At 36.6% G+C, this 19966-nt stretch overlaps 1 protein-coding gene across 3 annotated transcripts in view; it reads right to left on the reverse strand.

Annotated features, from left to right (window-relative positions):
* LOC113538843 (1-phosphatidylinositol 4,5-bisphosphate phosphodiesterase beta-4) overlaps positions 1-19966 on the reverse strand; it is a 35723-nt gene that overhangs the window by 11166 nt on the left and 4591 nt on the right. For 2 of the 3 annotated variants that reach the window (XR_004578976.2, XM_034308138.2), the window contains exons 2-21: positions 17458-17563; positions 15105-15185; positions 14902-14961; positions 12071-12214; positions 11245-11324; positions 10956-11009; positions 10689-10770; positions 10398-10498; positions 10021-10078; positions 9533-9641; positions 9035-9245; positions 7609-7702; positions 7326-7405; positions 6022-6106; positions 5850-5940; positions 5643-5732; positions 5290-5387; positions 4707-4851; positions 3558-3642; positions 367-491 (exon numbers count right to left, since the gene is read on the reverse strand). Coding sequence is in view for 2 of the 3 variants with exons in the window: in XM_034308138.2 (XP_034164029.2) it covers positions 367-491; positions 3558-3642; positions 4707-4851; positions 5290-5387; positions 5643-5732; positions 5850-5940; positions 6022-6106; positions 7326-7405; positions 7609-7702; positions 9035-9245; positions 9533-9641; positions 10021-10078; positions 10398-10498; positions 10689-10770; positions 10956-11009; positions 11245-11324; positions 12071-12214; positions 14902-14961; positions 15105-15185; positions 17458-17541 (1957 nt within the window). In the remaining variant the exon portion in view is untranslated. The remainder of the gene's footprint in view (positions 1-366; positions 492-3557; positions 3643-4706; positions 4852-5289; positions 5388-5642; positions 5733-5849; positions 5941-6021; positions 6107-7325; positions 7406-7608; positions 7703-9034; positions 9246-9532; positions 9642-10020; positions 10079-10397; positions 10499-10688; positions 10771-10955; positions 11010-11244; positions 11325-12070; positions 12215-14901; positions 14962-15104; positions 15186-17457; positions 17564-19966) is intronic. The other variant, XM_034308140.2, reaches the window with a different exon arrangement.

Genomic DNA, 19966 nt, shown 5'->3' on the forward strand with positions numbered 1-19966 from the left:
GCGCAGTTACACTTTCACAATAATATGAAAATAATACTCTATTACCACGGATTTGACCAAAACAATAACTACAATATTTATAATTGATGCTACAGAGGTTTTGCTGATTAAATAGAAAGCACATTTGCAAAAATGAACCCTAGGGATTCTCAGAATGAGATGTTTATGAGTGGAAATGAACCCTTTGTCACTGGTTCTACATATACAGTATAACAATGTTGTACAACTGCAGTAAGCCTAAAGCACTGCAGCAGTCCGTCCCATTCTGGCATGCCGTGAAAAATAATGGAAGTGGTTTTACATCTCTGGCTGTATGTGTATAGAGGGGGTTGTTATAGCAAGTGACAGTGGTGCCGTTTGCATTACCTGGGGTCTGGAAGTTCAGCGCTACCATCTGGCAGCCGGCATTCCAGAAGATCTGAGGCATATAATTACTAGAGTCCACTCTTCCTCCTTTGGGGTAGATCCGACTCATCTGGCGCTTGTTGTAACTGTGCATCTTAGTCAGGGAAAAGCATTAAGGTTTTGCGATATTTAAGTAGAATCTCTGGATTGTTTGTAGATCAAAACACTCTGAAATAAAAGTAAATGTCACAGGGCACATTCCCTAAAGGCTTTTGTTTTTATAGACTACAAGAATCCTCGCATTAAATCCATATTTTTGAGCTAGAGTAGAAAGAAAGATTCTGAAATTCTTTAGTGATGCGCCTCCAATTGATGCAGTCTTTCTTTTATATGCTTTTCCCAACGTTTTAGAGGATGATGGGCATTTGTTCTGTCATAACACTTCTCTATTCCAATGGCCAAATAAAAATCTAATTCACTGTGTCTTTCATTTCCTTTTCAATAATTTTAAAAGCTTCAGACAGACAAACAACCCTTGAAGTAAATGAGTTGTCTCATTTATATAACAAGTGAGCACTTACTATTCACTGAGGACTCTTGCCTCTTGGCAATACGATAATATATTTCAGGGCACAAGCAAAATTCGTAAACAGATGCGTAGATTTAAATCAAAGGAAACCCAAAGGAATATTTTCTTCACAGTACACTAAACCCGAAACAGATAGTCATATTCCTCAATATCAGGAAATCATTTACTGAACATTTTGATTAGTTTTTATTTAAAATACCAATTCATCTTAGGACAAGAAAACTCCCTTGAGTTTATCATCTCCAAAGGGAACTCAAGTTCCAGACAAAACCAATAAGTCACTCTTATACAACTGTCTTTTGAGAAATAGGCAACAGATCCCTGAACATGCCAACCTTCAAGCCAACCACTGAAGAACTGGGACACAAATAAACCAGAACCTGCTGTAGCCTGTGTGATAGAAATGACATGGAGACACTCACTTAGTAGAGTCTCACAAGCAGATGGGATAAAATCTAAACAGTCCAGTATGTGCAAGGGGTTTACATGAAGAATACTCACTAGAGTATAGGCCGAGTTGGCAGGAACCAGCACAGGAGTTGTAAGCCTTTGCAGATGTATGCCAAGCAAATAACCTCCATAGGTCAGTGTGAGAGGAATGACTGACAAATAATGGCCTCAAACTGGCATGCAAAAATTCAAAAAAAAAAAAAAAAAAAAGACAAGTGACCACAATGGCAGTGAATCTTGGAGATTTGGTTTGTATGTAAAACAACCTGCATGGCTATAGGGTAGCACAGAACTAACGCAAGTTTGCAACTAATGCATTACAACTAATAATCTACTACTTGCAAAATTATTTTCAAAGATTTTGTCGTTGGGTCTGTTAAAATACTACTTGCAGTTGTCTAGAGCAACCTTTACAGAAAAACAACGGAAGTGGTAGCTCAGTGGTTAAGATGTTGGACTTCTGAGTGGAAGGTTGAGAGTTCAAATCCCAGGACCACTGCTGGGCCCTTGAGCAAGGCCCTTAACCCTCAACTACTTGGTTGTATAAATGAGATAATTGTAAGTCTCCCTGGATAAGGGTGTCTGCCAAATGCTGTAAAATGTAAGCTCCAGATTTAATGGAAGCAAAACTGATGGCTACAAGCAATTTACAATGCAGCAACAGCTAATCAATCCAGTACTGCTAGTACTCTCTACAGATGACTTTTGATGGAAAGTGCATTGTAAAACTTTGCTGTAAATTACAGTAGTATTTCAACAGTATTAACCCATTGTTTTTAAATACAAAACTTAATGCTAATACAACAGAAAATCTGTTATGTACAAATTATGGTTATCTAACAGACCTATCATGTTTTCTGCAAATACAACAGTTTACGCAAATAAAACACCCCAAATATCTTAAATAACAGTATTTTGCAGTATTTATTAACCAAATGTGTTAAAGGAATAATAAAAAAATGCCACCTGACCAAAATTGCACAAGTGAGACGGATCATTGTGTCTTTATCCATCTCACTTTTACTAATTATTTGGTGAGAAGCAGTTCTATTTAATTATCAGTTATTCAGTTAATCTGTTACTGAAAGCTTATCATGCTGCTGACCATTGTAAGTACTAGCGTACTGACAACTGACTTACTGACTTTTTGTTTTAGTCAAGACTGTTTGATTTGCAATGATGTTTGCTTGTCATGTGTGTGGACATCAATCTAGCACCATAGTGGCTTATGTGAGACAGATAACAATTCATTATAATGAAAGGAAACAAGGGTTACACACAGTTTTCTTCACTTAATACAGTTTTTCTATGAATTCTTTGAATGCTGTTTTGAAACGCAAATCTCTCTCCCCTTTAAGTCTCTCACTCTTCCCAAATCACTTTCACGCAGAGGCTGAATTGAGAGAAGTAGACACTAGTTTCACTCCACTCCACATCTTCACATCTTCAATATTTGCACTTACACACATACCCATGTTTTCAGTGGAACAGTGCTCAGAATATCAATATATCTTTGTTCAAAATTTTAATGTTTTTAACAGAGAGTATTGTTTTTGTAATTTAATGATCATCTTTTTGCGTTTGCACCACTGGCATATCTTATGACTGGGCAATATATTCAGTATATCAGGTTAAGATGTACTTGGGCAAGAAGTTAGATGTTAAAATTAGTTAGTTGTAATTTTGTGGTTAAAAAAACAGCTATGTGCTGTATTTTAAATATGACAGTTAACTGTAAAATTCTGTGAAATAATACAAAACGGGTTCATATTGTATTTATTAACAGTCCTATACTGCAGATTTTGGGCAAAACACTGTTAATTGTTAACTGTTAAAACACTCTGCTGCCAGTTGTTTACTGTTTTTTTTTTTTTTTTTTTTACAGGAAGAACTTTTACAGTGTGATTATTTAAGAATGTTTAGGAAACATGCTCAAAGCTGTCACTTGCTAAACAGAATAGAGAAGTGAGTTCTGAAATAAATAAATTATAAGCACACATCCAGCTGACCAGTGGTTATTCAACTCTTGTGGTGTGGGGGATTGTCTATTTTGGCTTAAGAGCTTTAATTAAGAAGGGTTTTCATTATGCACTTGAAACCACATTTTCCACAAACTGTTACTCAAAGACCATCATTAGAGCACAAGCTGTTGGGAAAAAAAGGGCAAGGATACTTGACAAATTCAATAGCGTTGGTCCGTAAGTATCCCAATCCTACTGATTCGTTGAAGGAAGACATGTTGTGGTGGATGTTCTTCTCTGCAGAAACAGATATGAAAATGCACAAGTATAGCTTTAGGGTACACTCTTAATACTAATAACAGTGTTAAATAAAAACACATCATAATGCTATTCTTAACATTATTCCTGATGAAGCTTTGCTCACTTTTGGAATCTTCTCGACCAGCTTCATGAGGGAGCTTCAACCAGGAGACTTTCCTTAAAATTTAGAATGAGCACTTTACTGTTCTCCTAAGTTCTAAATGAAACCTACTTGTTTGGGAAAACTAATAATAAGCAAAAATATTTGTTTTTGGTAAGAACTATATCAAATAAGAAGATCTTGATTCTGAAATAAGTGTGTATAATTATCTTTACTGCATATTAACTTCACTACCTACATTGATCTTGAATGTTTAGGGCACTGATTATATATTATTAACATATACCAATTTCCATCAGAAGTTATATTATCTGTTTAATGAAATCCAACTGTGTGCAATTAAAATCTTGCTTGATCTCAATATAAATACAACTGTTCCTGACAGGCCCCAGAGTTTTCCCCAGATAAGCCCCAGAACTATCAAAACAAGTGCTTTACAATGTTCTGGAAAAGTATCAATCAGGGTTTGGTTATAAAAAAAGAATTCCAAACGTTCCATGGAGTACCCTTAAGGAGCACCCTCAAATGATTTTAAAATGTATAACTTTGCTGTCCCTCAAACATCAGTGACTGGGTAAGGATGTCATTAGTCAAAGTACGCAAGAGTAACTCTGAAGCTGGGCTTTATATAATTATATAAAGCAATTCGCTGTTTGGAGCCAAAAGACATGCTGGAGACCTAGCAAATATGTGGAAAAGGTTCTCTGGTCTCAAGAGATGAAAACTGAACCAAGTGCTACAGTTGGCAGAAACCAAACACTATTTATCACCCTGAGAACACCATCCCCACTGTGAAACATGGTGGTAGTAGCATAATACTGCAAGAGTACTTTTTGTCAGCAGGAACTAGGAAACTGGTCAGAGTTGATGGGTAAATGGATGGAGCCAAACAGAGTATAATATAGCATAAATTCCTACTGTATAATAATGCTTAACTTGCCTTCAGCTTCCTCAAAACCTAGGAATTTCACAGCCTGAGCGTAGTTTATAATATTGGACAAGTAAGGGTGAATATTAGTGGTTGCTGCAACGTATGTGTAAGACTGGATCAAAGCTTGCTCATCAGCCACATTTGTTTCACCAGCCTGCAGGAGAGAATGGAGTTCAGATTTAGTAGTAAAAGGCATAAATGAATTTAATGGCAAAAATGAAACAAGAGCATGTTGATCTTTGACACAACAAAGAAAAGGAAACAAGAGACATAAACAAAGTACATTTGGTCTTCAGTGCATATCAAACCCTATTAATGTTGATATTTCAATAGACAGGCTTGAAAGCACAGTTAGTAGAGAGGGACAAGGTATTATTTGCGTGTTACCAGTTTGTTAGCATCAATAGAAAGAGATAACTGACTGTTCAAAACTATTACTGTAGACATTAACAGTGTTGAAGTGAAAATTTTGAATTATTGTGTGTAATGTTTATTATGTACAATAATTTTAGACATTGTTTGTAAAAATTCGGAAGCTGGCTATGTGAGGCAGAAATTGGAAAAAACATATACTAAAGAAATGCAGGACAACCTTTCTTGCCCCAAGCGTATTTCCTTCACTATTATTCGTCTGACTAATGACGAGATTTCCACATATCCGTTCTGGGTGAGCCTCATCCACGAGCTCTGCTACACACACAAAAAGATAACAGAAATATTTTCTCCATAAAAATGAAGCAATCAAATACTATTATTCATCAGCACTACACAGGAGGCTTCTTTGTTCTCAAAGGAGACCAACAGGGAGGCTTAAAATTTCAACATACCATTATATTTCACTGCATTTAGCTAATGGTGTTACAGCATCTAGGGATAGCCTAGTGTACTTTATAATGAGAGTGTGTGCTGTGCATTTAAACAGCTGGAGAACCAGCACTTTCCCACCAGAGCCAGGATCTTCCTCATTCTCATCCTCTGACATAATAGTGTTTGTCTCTCCAGCTTCCATATGCTTCTTGAAATGTTCCAGTTGCTCTAACAAACAGCAATCATACTTATGCCATTAGAAACATCATTGCAAAACATCAGCTAAAAAACAGTAAAAATGCTCTAGCATTAACTGCAATTTTTCATCAAAAAATATAGACATACTCTTTTCAACTTCAGGTTTTAATCTTCTGTTCTTAATGAGGATTTTTCCTTTAAGATCATTCGGTGAAGGCAAAGACTGTCCAGACACCATCTAAATGGCAGAAAAAAAATCTCTTTTGAGGAAAGCCATTAGACATAATTACAAATCATCAGTCTTCATTAAAACACATACTGGGAAGTCCTCTAAAGGTTGCTTGAGGAGTATATCTCCAAAAATGTCCTCACAGTATCGGGCCAGCTTATACTGTTGATGCCGCCTATAAAACATGAATGAAAGGAGACATTATAAATCAAACGGACTAAATGAATTTCAAAAGTGTGTTTCAGGTATGAATGTGGATATATTGAGATATTTATGTATTTGTATCTAAATGTAAATACAATACACTCTCTTCAATAGGTGCACCTGTACACCTGCTTATTCATGCAATCATCTGATCAGCCAATCATGTCGCAGCAGTGTAACGCAACACAAAAAAAAAATGATGCAGATGCAGGTCAAGAGCTTCATTTAATGCTCAGACATCAGACTGGGGAAAAATGTGATCTCAGTGACTTTGACCTTTATATGGTTGTTGGTGTCAGACAGGCTGGTTTCAGTTTTTCAGAAACTGCTGATTTCCTGGGATTTTCACACACAACAGTCTCTAGAGTTTTCACAGAATCCTGCCAAAAAACATCCAGTGAGAGGCAATTCTGAGGGCAAAAACTCCTTGATGATGAGACAGGTCATAGCTGAAGGAAGGCTATGGTAACCTAAATAACTACTCTTTACAACTGTAGCGATCAGCATCCAAGAACATAGTGAACCTTGAGATGGATGGGTTACAACAACAGTAGACTAAATTGGGTTCCATTTCTGTCAGCCAAGAACAGAGGCTACAGTGGGCAGATCATCACCTAAACTGGAGCTTGCTCATCAACCGGCCATTTGTGCCTAAAACTGCCCGCAGAACTGCGGAGATGCTTTTCTGATCACCACGGTTACAAACAGTAGTTTTTAATTACCGTAGCTTTCTTGTCAGCTCTGACCTCTCTCATTAAAAAGACATGCCCACCTGCAGAACTGCCACTCACCGGATGGTGCTTTTCAAGTTTCACAGCATTCTGTGTAAACTCAAGAGACTGTTGTGTGTGAAAATCCCAGGAGATCAGCTGTTTCTTAAAAACTCAAACCAGCCCATCTGGCACCAACAACCATGCCACGGTTAAAGTCACAGAGATCACATCTTTTCTCCATTCTGAAGTTTGATGTGAACATTAACTGAAGCTCTTGACCTGTATGTGCATGATGATAATTGCATGAATGAGCAGGTGTGCCTATTAAAGTGGCCAGTGAGTGTAGACATACTGAGCCTGAATATGTATAGCACTGGTATTTGAGGAATTTGATTTATAAAGAAGTTATTAATGTAACAAATGTATTTTGAATAAAATAACTTCTAGCCTCTCTCTTTAGACATTAAACATACATACGAGCAGTGGTTCTCAAATGAGAGAATCACGGGGTATTCGGAAGACACAAACGCAGTTTCTTTGATGGCCTGAATAACATCCTGGAAAAAGCAGTGCATAGGTTTTCAATTAGAATGTAGTTCCAACATTCACATAATCTTAGTAGTTAAAAGAAGCCATGACAAGCACTCATGGAATTTTCTGTACTATTTAAAGAAAAAAAAAAAGCAATGTTACTATATCGTAAATAGTCACTTGAGTACAATGAGCTCTTCTTAAGTTGCCTTTTGGCATAGCTCTTCACCTTGAAAAGCACATCTGTGCACATGGCCTTGCCATGAGTAATAATGGGCTCTTGGTCCTCTCCCTTTCCATCCCAGCAGTCCAGCTCCACACACCTGCAGTAAAAAGAGAAGCAGTTCAATAGGTACACTGGAACACTTACACGTGCAGTAACTCCCTGACAGCAACCACTTTAATAAATTATTAAATATCTGAAAGCTGTGTTGTAAGGGTCTGTATCAGTGTTGGACCAAAACACACCATGCATTGCAAATATTTTCATTCCATATGACTGTTCCTTTAATGGTTGATTTTATTACAAATATAAAAAGCAGGCTTGGCTGTTGCAAGGCTAAAACATAGAACCCAGAATTATTACAGGTTAAAAACACTCAGAGGGAAGTTGTTTACAAGTGATTCGGTGTCTGTTCTCAAGGATAGTTTTTTTTTTTTTTTTTTTAATAAAGAAATCAGTTTATTTCAGTTGAAGGCCTAAATGTCTATGTAAAACAGGCTTCTTAGAATGAAGCATTACACAAGCCAGTACTCATTCATGCTAATCTTGCAAAAGCTAAAAATAAATCTAAACAAATTTTGTGTATTATTTAAAATCTAATTATTCAGTTTTAATTAAACAGTGAAATGAATCCTAGAATATTTAGATTTTTTTAGCTGATAATATAGGTATCCTACACAAAAATAAATGAAAAATAAATTGAATCTTTAACATTACTCTGATCTCAGTTGTGCAATGACATAATAATACTAGGGCACAGAAACTGAATATCAGTGTTGTAGAAGGGCCGGGCAGTATGACAATATAATGTCGATATTGTGATAAATTGCATTACAATACACTTTTCTGAGATGCATTGTGATGATATTTTATAAAATACAATGTTTTTAATAACAATTACAAACACTGATTTGATATTGATGGTTTGTTTGTTTGTATTTAAGTTTATTGCCAAACCAGCTTCAATAGCTATTTCATGGAAAATGCAGATATTAATAAAACATTCGATAAAATTCAGCTTATACAAATCAAACTTTCTGTGCAACATCACAACTCTATAAAATATTCTTTAAATTTACTTGTGGTAAAAACTGTAAAAGTTTTCCTGGGTTTCCATCTTAAAAACAAGTCTTTCAAAGTTTGTGATGTTGATGGTAAAATTTTAGACTCATTTTTAAAACATTAAAATGAAAAGCAACTACAGAGTTATAAATAATTTATTGTTGAAGACAATAAAAAGTAGCACTGAACTTTTTTTTAAGCCAGCACTACTCTTTTACTGGCTGTTAGCAAATCTATGTATCGAGATATATAATTGTGTGTCACAGAAATGTCTTTCTGTGTCGTGAGTATGTATCGTGAAATGATATTTCTGTCACATGGCCCAGCCCTAGTTTGGAGGAAGACAGAGAATTCATATGTGATGGTGCACCTGCAGCCGGAGAGCAGGACCTGCCGGTACATCTCCACAGAAGACTTCCCTCCAAACTGCCTGCCAGTCAGGTATGTGTTGTGGGAGGAGCTGATGAAGTAGTGTGAAAGTGGGTGGTCCATCTCCTGATAGAGTTCCAGTCGGTCAAGAAATACTGGAGCGTTCTCATCAGACATCAGGTACCGACAAAACCCATCACACGACATCACTCCTAAAGACCAGAGAGTTTAGTTTATGTGTACCAAAAACATTATTAAGATGCATGCAAATTTCAGATGAGATACAGAAATATCAAGGGAGAGCTACTCAACAGTGGGCTACTGATCTACTTAATGAGTGCTACTGAACTCCACAAGAGAAGAGATAAAAATGTTTGCTCTACCATTATCTGGAACTCAGTGATCAAGATACACTAATAATGATACCAAAAATTAATTATAAAGCTGGAAAAAAAAGCCTTGCATGTGCTTATTGTACATGATTTACAACATCTTTTACCTTTCATTCTAAGCTTCTCGTCAGTCTCGTAGGTTTCTATGATTTGCCTTGCACGTTTGGGGTCATAAAATGGAAAAAGTATCTCATTAAGCCGAGGGTCCCGTTGGTTCTGTGTGGAAATAATAAGGTTTTTTTTTTTTTTTTTTTTTTTTACTGGAGCAGCTACAGAGACTCCAGCTGGCTATAAATGTCTATAGTAATGCCATTTTAAAATGGAACTACATCAATCACAAGATTGAGGAGGATTGAGGATTGAAAGATAAAATAAAAAAAGTATGCTTTGTATATATGTGCTTTAAAAGTGTAAGAATGTGTTAAAGAAAATGTGCAGAAATCAGCCAACAGCACGAAATGGGTATATTTGTGTCAGGTTAAAAGAATTTTACTTTTTTTTTTAAAGAAGGAAGCAAAGTGGGAGAAGTGTGATTAAACAACTTAGGAAATACGAAGCCAAGATGGGAGTAAGTTAATGTGTGAAAGCCACTTACTTCATTCAAAAAGCTGACTAATTGGTCTATGTTTAAATAATCACTCTTATCTCCACAGCTGAAAGGTTATAAGAGACAATATATTACACAATAAAACACAGACATTCCTGCTTATAAATATAAAAAAAAAAAAAAAAAAAAAAAAACACCTCAGTAACCTTGCCCTAACACTTTTTTTTCCATTCCAACATTTAATTGTTATAAGTTAATATTCAAAACTCTTGAGACAGACAAGGTGACTTGAGTTATTGAAGATTTTTTAATAATAAAAGGCATTTGGCCCCTGTGATTAATTAAAAAACAAATGCAAATTAAAACGTTTTTAAAAGTAATACGAGCTACTCATTTGAGTGGACTTTAAATACTGGCCTACTCACAGTTTCTTGAAGAGTGCTTCAATGTCAGTTCTGGGGCAAATCTTCTGAGTGAGGGAGTAAAACTTGTCAAAGGTGAAAACATCAGGCTCAATTTCATCATTCTGTAAACGGCAAGAAAACAGGTAGAAGCTGTCTGTTACAAAATAGTTTGGTCTGTATTAGTAAAATGGGTTAAAGTGGATCTACTGATAACAGGATTCATGTCAATTAATGCTGTCTGAAAATCAGTCTGAACAGATCATGATTAAAAACCCAGCAAACAGCGATTTAGTGAACATTTTTCCACTTCACCTTTCCACTAGGCAGACCAAGGTCTTTTAGTGCCTGGAATATAACCTTCTCAGTTTTGCCAGAAGCAAAAGTTCTTGTTATGCTGTAGAGGAGAAAAAAATGATATTACATCTAAAAATAACTTTGCTGGATGTTGAAATAAGTACAACACAGGATCACACTGACGTTTCTCAGCATGACCACTTCACAAGCAGCAGGACACTCGCGACGTATGACTCATTTATTTGAAGAAGAAATCACATTAATTAAATAGCTGTGCATGTGTACCTTCTCACTGGGATTTTTCCACTCACGTTGGTCAAAGATGACAGCTTCATCCAGCTACCGTGAGAAGACCGTCATTAAATAACAATCCAAAATCCATGCGAGCAAATAATTAAGCAGTGTCAGAATCACATGTGTGATAATGTTTGATACAGAGCTGAGTGTGAAATCATAACCTTAAATGCGTTACAGGTTTAAAAATTATATAATTACATCATACGGTACATTTCATTCTCGTGTTTTGGTGACTTAATTGCTCTGTTATGTTCGCCAGTGGCAGTCGGGTACTCACTGTTTCTTGAGGCAGGTCATCGGGCACACATTGTTTGCACGGGTGTTGTGAATCAGTAACCGCAAGCTGTCAGTCCATTGCTGCGAACAGAGGCAGAGTGGAAATGTACAACTAAAATTAACATATGGCAAGAGAACATTTCTCCAGCAAATGCAGCAGTGCGGTGACAATGACAAACAAACAAATAAGCAAATAAATAAATAACCAACCAACCAAACAGGCAGACAAACACACAAATGAACATACAAACTGAAAGACAAACAAACAAACAAAAACAAATAAATAAATAGATAAATATTGGGAGTCAAAATTGCCACATAATACACAAAATATTTCAGATGTTTAAATATACAGGATGTTTATTATTTATTTATTTATTTACATTTTCAATATCATTTCTTAGAAAACAAAAATAATTAATAATTAATAAAATAATTTATTTCACTCAGAAGAGGTTCCAATTTCAGACCTCCTTCCAAGTTTTATGAGAACTATAGAATTGTATTTACATTTCAAGGCTTGATAAGCTGCTTTGATATGTAATAAATGATGCCACAAACGTTTCTAGACCGAGATATTTTTACTTGCATTCTTCCCCCATTTCCTCCATCTCATCATTCTGAATAACAGTTTCACAAGGAAGCTATTTTTACTCAAAATACCAGGAGACAGATGATGCCTCTTATAGTGCTTAAGTGTGAGGTCTTTAAATGTACTGGTACTCCAGTCAAGTACTCTTCCTTCCTCGAAAAAGTTCTCGAGTGTACAGGGAGGTAATTTGTTTCCTCAGGATGGGTTTTGTGACTTTCTGTGAGTGGAAAGTTACCTTTGCAATGTTAATGGTAGGTGCCACCATGTACATGAAGCTGATGTTAACCAAGTCGGTGCCACTGCATATGCAGATGATTTTGCCCTCCAAGTCACTCTCAGACTTCCCCATGGTCTCGAATGCTGACAGAATTTTTGGATCCTACAGAAGCAGAATGCACATCTGAATACACATGATACAGTGCTAAGGAACGAAAAAATGACAATGCAGTAAATATATGAAATAAAACAATAATGATTTAGATCAGGGATGTCAAACATATGGCCCATGGGCCTTTATCATCTCAATAAAGGTTCTAATCTGGCCCACAAAATGGATTCAGAATCCGTGCCAGCTGTCATCACACTCCACAATGTCACTTCCCAAAGGGACTTGCCTCTTCGAATGAATGAACAACAAGACAGAATTCCTTAATATTCATATATATCTCATATCTCACCACTTGATTGCTGTGGATGTCTCTGTGAGGTTGTCTTTGCACTGTGCTTTTGTGAATATGTGTGATTTGTATACACATGTTGAATGTCAAACTCTGCCTATTTATTTTTTTGAATGTCTTCCTATTGTCCCTATTGCTGCTGTAGCACCCAAAGCACCCAAAAGATAGATAGATAGATATTTTTAGTAATCAATTAAGCAATATCACACAAGCAAGGGTGCTGTTGTACTGAAGATCAGGCATGAGGCCAAAGGCCGTAATTACAACTGTGCTGATATTCAGGACAACATGACTGTGAGTGTGATATTGCTTTTATATAACAATTCTAGAAACAAAATATTAATAAAGAGTAACTGACGTTTCAGGCACAATATGGCCAAATATGTTGTTTATTTGTTATTAAAAAAGAAACCACAGCTGGATAGAATGTTGCATGTTGTATGCAACACACAGACTGACTGACAGCCTGTAGTAAGTGTAGCAACAATTTAGTCTCAGTGTGAGGAACTACTGTTAGAATTGGAATCTTATGTAACGCACACAGACAAGTGGAGTACCAGTGCTGCTATACTACAGTCAGTCCATAAGCACTTGGACAGTGACACTATTTATGTAATTTTGCCTCTGTACACCATCAAAGTGGATTTGAAATGAAGCAATCAAGTTGTGATTGAACTGTAGACTTTCAGCTTTAACTCAAGGGGTTTAACAACAATATTGCATTAACCGATTAGGAATTACAGCCATTTTTTTAAATATATTTATATGATTTTTAATATTTGGAGGAAAATCCTTTGCAGTCAATGACTGCCTGAAGGCTGAAACCCATGGACAACACCAAATGCTGAGGAAATTTCCTCCCTGTAGATGTTTTGCCAGGCTGCTTTACTGCAGCCACCTTCAGCTGCTGCTTCTTTGTGGGTCTTTCTGCCTTCAGTAAGTGAAAAGCATTCTCAACTGGGTTGAGGTCAGGCTGACTGATTTGGCCATTTAAGAATATTCCATTTCTTTGCCTTAAGAAGCTCTTGGGTTGCTTTTGTGGTATGTTTTGAGTCATTATCCATCTGTACTATGAAGTGCAGTCCTATCAGTTTTGCAGCATTTAACTGAATCTGAGCAGAAAGTATAGCTCTATATGCTTCAGAATTCATCTTGCTACTTCTATCAGCAGTCACATCATCAATAAACACCAGTGACCCAGGTCCATTGGCAGCCATACATGCCCAGGCCATAACACTTCCTCCACCATTTTTGACAGATGATGTGGTAAGCTTTGGCTCATGAGCTCTTCCTGTCCTTCCCTATACTCTTCTCTTCCTATCATACTAGTACAAGTTAATCTTGGTTTCATCTGTCCAAAGAATCTTGTTCCAGAACTGGGTAGGCTTTGTGTTTAGATGATTTCTAGCAAAGCCTAATCTGGCCTTTCTGTTCTTGAGTGTTACCAGTGGTTACCAGTGGTTATCTTGAGGTAAACCCTCTGTATTTACATTCATAAAGGAGTCTCTTGATTGTAGACTTTGACAATGATATTTCTACCTCCACAAGAGTGTTCTTGACTTGGCTAGATGCTGTGAAGGGGTTTTTCTTCACCAAGAAAAGAATTCCGCAATCCTCTATTTTAGTTGCCTTCCGTGGCCTTCCAGGCTTTTTGATGTTACTGAGTTCACCAGTGCATTCCTTCTTTTTAAGAACACATCAAATTGTTGAAAATGGCCACTCCGAAAGTTTCTGCTATCTCTCTGATCTCTCCTCTTGGGACTGCATATTGAGAGTTCCCATGAACAGCTACCAAATGCAAATTCAATACTTGGAATCAACTCCAGACCTTTTATCTTCTTAATCTGTCATTAAATAACGAGGAAACAGGCCAAGAACCTGCTTATCAGTCAATTGTCCAACTATTTTTGAGTCTATGAAAATGGAAATACTATGTAAAAAAATGGCTGTAATTCCTAAACGGTTAACACAAAATTTTTGTTAAACCCCCTGAATTAAATCTGAAGGTCTACAGTTCAATCACATCTTGATTGCTTTATTTCAAATCCATTGTGGTGGGATACAGAGGCACAATTACAAAAATTGTGTCACTGTCCAAATACTTATGGACCTGACTGTAAATACCAGCACTCTTGGAACGCCGCTTGTCTGATCCAATTAGTGGACCACAACTAAATGGTGTAAAAGTGAGCACTAAACTGATTGTTTTTGACAGGCCAATTTAGTATTGGACCCATGTGAAATGTGGCCCATTACCTAAAATGAGTTTGACACCCCTGATTTGGATACTTTGGGACATAACATAACACAAACCAAAAAAAAAATGTGCTGAACTTTTTTATTTAATCTATATTTTTGAGTGAAAAGTTAGAAACATTAATGACTTTACCTTAGGCACATTTGTGCTCCGTATACTGTTGATTAAGGAGCACTCCAGAACCTGACCTTCCTATAGGTAAAATAATAAAACATCAATATATAATGGAAACGCAAGTAACAGTACACAACAGCAGTAGGTTCACACATTAGGTGGTTCCGCATCCAGAGAAATCATTATGAAGTACTGTAATGAGTTAACAGGGGTGCTAATACCTTTCCTTCACTTTTCCATGTGATGAAGAATGCAAAGGCATCCACTCTAAAAAAGCAGTGAGGCTCAAAGACAAATGGATCCTAGAGGAGAAAAACAAACAGGGGACAGAAACACTATTCAGACACTAATATACAGTATGTAATTAATCTATATAGTGTTGTAAGAGGAACAAATACTATAATCCAAAACACTCAAAGCGATAGTATATCAGTAAAAAATAAATATGAAAAATTATATATTTTACAAGATAGCAGACAGTAAGAGTTTTAAATTATCAAATAAACTGATAAGAATAACTTCATAATTTGGTTCTGCTTAAGTTTGACCATATTTGTCAAAATTTCCTCCTTCAGGTTTAAATGACAACCTGAAATATTCAATGCATCCATTCATAAAGTTCCAGTAGTTACACTCACTGTCCACTTTATTAGGAACACCTGTACAACTGCACATCCAAGCAGTTATCTCATCAGTTATCTAAACTGTCACTCACACAGTGTTTTTTGCTTTTCACACAATTCTATGTAAACTGTAGAGACTGTTGTCTGTGAAATTCCTAGATGATCAGCAGTTTCCGAAATACTCAAACCAGCCCATCTGGCACCAACAACCATGCCATGGTTAAAGTCACAGAGCTCACACCTTTTCCCCATCCTGATGTTTGACATGAGCATTAACTGAAGCTCTTGACCTGTATCTGCATGATGTTTTGCATTGTGCTGCTGTCCCATGATTGAATGATTAGATAACTGCATGAATGTGTACAGGTGTTCCTAATAAAGTGGACAGTGAGTGCATATTGCTGCATTCTAAGCCTTATGGCTGATGAAAAATCAGTATGAAAATAAAGACTGTATCATTTCTAAGACAAAAATTTCAAATTCTCTGTGCATGTATCCTTCACTGCAATCTTGTTATTATGCCCACACCAGACAAGAGCTTCATGAAAGTCTAAAAACATAAAAAAAGATCTTTCTACAACCCCTCCAAGGACGAAGAACATGCTTACAAGTGTACACGCCTTTGTCATAGATAACATTTTCTTCCATTTCTTCATTAACACCAATTAACAGTTATGTTTTGTGGTTCTGGCTTGTCAGAAGTCCTTTCAGCGTTTGAATTAACTAGTGTAACACTACCTGAGAGGCAGTGTATGCAACCTGTAAGTGATTTAGCTCATTGTTTGATACATAATCTACCGCTATTAAAAAGACTGAGCTGAGAAGCTAATGAGTGGTTAAGAGTAAATAACACAAACACTGTGCTAGAATTTATGATGTATGATAATCCTGAACGCTGTCCTAGTGCCTGCCAAGTTAAAGATTTTTGCTTAATTTCCCAACAAGATAGTGAGAGGAGAACATTTCTATAATGTTTAATAATTTGATCTTTGTTTAATACTAAAGTGTGATTTCATAAACTATGAAAATGGTCCATGGAAATTTATCACTGACGCATGCCAAATTGCATCTTATTGCGAATTTGTACTGGTTCCAGTGACGTTTTTTTGACCTTGTTTCTGAGGTACTGTGGGAAACTCTTAAATGGGCAGTTTGTCAAGTCTGGGGAAAAATATAAACACAACAAAATAAGACAATATAAACCAGTAGATTAGAATCTATCCCTATCAATGCCTGTTTTAGATTTCCGTGTAATGCACCAACACAGTTCCGAAGAGGTTTAGAGGAGATTTACTAACTAAACAAATACCGCTCCATTGCATTTTTTAATATCAGTTGAGAAAGAACTCCCAAAGTGCTCTATGGACCTCATGGGAAATCCATGCTTGCGTTTGACAGCTTTAGTCCGGTCACTCACACGCTGTACGTGAGAATAACAGCCTTCCAAAAATATTCAGTCCAAGATAAACTAGCATGGACTGACCAGGAATTCTCAAAGGACATTTGAGAATGCAGATGTCCTCAGTGATAGATGACTTTGAAGATGCAGAAACCATCAAGGACTGCTTCAGACTAAGGGCCTTGATATATGCACAGATTCTCAATGCATAGATTCTCAGTCAAAGTGTGAGTGTACAAAACAAAAACTGCTGTTACAGCATAACCACGCTGAACATTAATCTCTCTGCAGAATTAACCAACCTCTATTTACGTATTCAAGATGAGTATTTTGAGTACATTAATAACCTGTAAAACAGCATCGCAGTTTATTTTCACAGAAGGTCAAAAAAAGACCATCTACTTTAGCAATGCTGTTAAATCATTAAAACTGACATTTAGAAGCATTCTTTCCCAGACATTGTGGACATGTAAAAACCTGTGCAAATTAAACTTAAACATTGTCAAAACAAATCAGCAGGATCGAAAAAAAGAAAGCAAATAATTTCCTTACCTCGTCAAATCTATCAAAATATTCCCCTTCTTGCATAAAGTGAGGTACCCGCCTCTTCCAGTTAAATTCATATGCTTTGGCCATTTGTCTTACAAGACAGAGGAAGCTAAGACAAAGAGACAGAGGAAGGAGTGAATAACATCACACAGGATGCATCATGAGAAGATACATACCAGGGCAAGCATCCATAAATACAGGAATGGGAGGTACTATAATGGACTGCTAGCCCACTAAAACAAACAAACAAACAAACAAAAATAACAACAACAAAAAGAAGCAAAATTTTTTGCATAATATAAACATAACAATTCAAAATACTACTATACAATAGTTCTTTTCCTCAGAAGTACTTGAAAATACTACACACACACACACACACACACACACACACATACACACACACACACACATACACACACACACACACACACTCACTTTTTGGTTCCATTTCAGGAAACCCTATGAGCCAAAAATAATCTTAGACTATCCAATGAACAGTCACTATATTTATATGTGATATTTATATGTTAATGTGATATAGCAACCAGCAAGATTCAAGTAGGAAAAAAAAGAAACGCTTTAGGGAGGGAAAAAATTTTACAATAACTGGTTGCGCTAGCGTGCACACCACCTAAAGTTTACTTTGTTAAAGCACTTTTTGCTTGTAATACAGCACTCAGCACTCAGTCTTTTTGGGGTAAGTGTCTACCAATAGGACATCTTGATATGGCAATTTTATTCCACTCTTCCTTGTAAAAATTCTACAGATCTATTAAATTGTTAGGAAATTTCCAGTGCACAACCCTCTTCAAGCCATTCCACAGGTTTTTTCTTTTTTCCCCCCAAGTACGATTTATCTGGACTATGACTGAGCCGTGGGTGAAACTTTTCTTCATCTTCAGCTGTCTAAGAGAAGCCTGCAGGTTTTGTTCCAAAACTGGTATGTGGAGCTATTCATGATACCCTCTGTCTTGACTAGAGCCCCAGTTCCAGCTCAAGAGAAGCAGTTTCATAGCATGATGCTGCCACCACCATGCTTCACCATGAAGTGTTAGTGTTCTTTGGATGATTAGCTGTGCTGTTTTTGCACCAAACATATGTTTTAGAATTATGCCCAAAGAAGACATTTTGTTACATGGTTTGGGGTGATTTAGGCCTGGATGAAGGGTTTTCGTCTAGCCACCCTACCCCATAGCTCCAGACATGTGAAGAATTGTTATGCAGGGAGTGACTAGTACTTGCTAGATATTCCGCAGCTCCTTTACTGTTTCCATAGGTCTCTTGGCAGCCTCTCTGGTAAGTTTTCTTCTTGTCCTTCTGTTTTTGGAGGGACGTTCTGTTCTTGGTAATGTCACTCTGGTGCCCCATTTTCTCCACTTGTTAATGATGGCCTTAAGTATTTCATGGTACATCTAATGTTTTAGAAATTCTTATTATAGCCCTCTCCTGATCGATAACTTTCAAAATTCAATAACCTGTACATTGTTTGTAAGCTCTTTGCGGACCATGGCTTCAGCAGTCGGATGAAACCAAGATCAAAAACCTGCTATTTTAACAGGGGTGTGCAGACATTTTATATCAATTGTACATACATACATATAAGCAAATATTCATGTTTATCTTTTAATATGACTGAGTAGTCTTGCATTGATTCAAAGATCTAGGCTATACAAATGCAAATATAATCCGATATAATCCAATAATAAATAATCCAATAAACTGACTGAACAGTGATCAGGATTTTGACCTTGAGGAAAATAATCATAATTAGCATTTTAGTCATTACCACGCAGAACTAGGACAGAACATACACAAAAATTAACTGAATAACAAATACACACTTTCGCTTTATAAGAAAGGAAAGATGTTTAAGCAGAAAGCATCACATTAAAATGTGTATGAACTCCCTTAAAAACTCTACAACACTCCAAAAAAATACCAGTTTTCTAGTTACATTCAACATAATTTGATGAGATCTCTCATGATCTAAACATTTTTTTTTTTTGCTTGCAAATTTTATTGTCCAGGAAATAAAGTGCTGGTGTATATAAAACCCATATTCTTGGTGCTCAGTGGAAAACAACTCCTGTGTGCTAGCAGCATCTAAGAAGCGTATCAAACCATATGGGCCAAGTGGGGTCCATTACAAACACTTCAGTCTGTCAAAATCATCAAAGCTTGGAGCAAAGGAGAGCCAAGCTGATCGTTATGGAACATATATGCTGCTCACTCATGCGTGTGTGTACAAGTCCTCATAGGTACTGAATTAAGCTCTAAATAATGCATGCTGAAGTAGCAGCTGTGGCTCACTCTTGATAAGCTCCTGAGGAAAGGAGCACAGACTGAAGATTACTTCACTAACCTTATTTCTTTGACTTTGCCCTGTCCTTTCTGCTGGAGAGCCCTGTTTCACTCAACTCTTAATAGTAACGGACACAGGTTTAGTACTGTTCCCTGACTGTACCTCTCAAGTAGAACTAAAAACTACAGCCATTCGCTCAGAATAGAG

The sequence above is a fragment of the Pangasianodon hypophthalmus genome, chromosome 10 (assembly GCF_027358585.1).
Source record: "Pangasianodon hypophthalmus isolate fPanHyp1 chromosome 10, fPanHyp1.pri, whole genome shotgun sequence".
Taxonomy (NCBI): Eukaryota; Metazoa; Chordata; class Actinopteri; order Siluriformes; family Pangasiidae; genus Pangasianodon; species Pangasianodon hypophthalmus.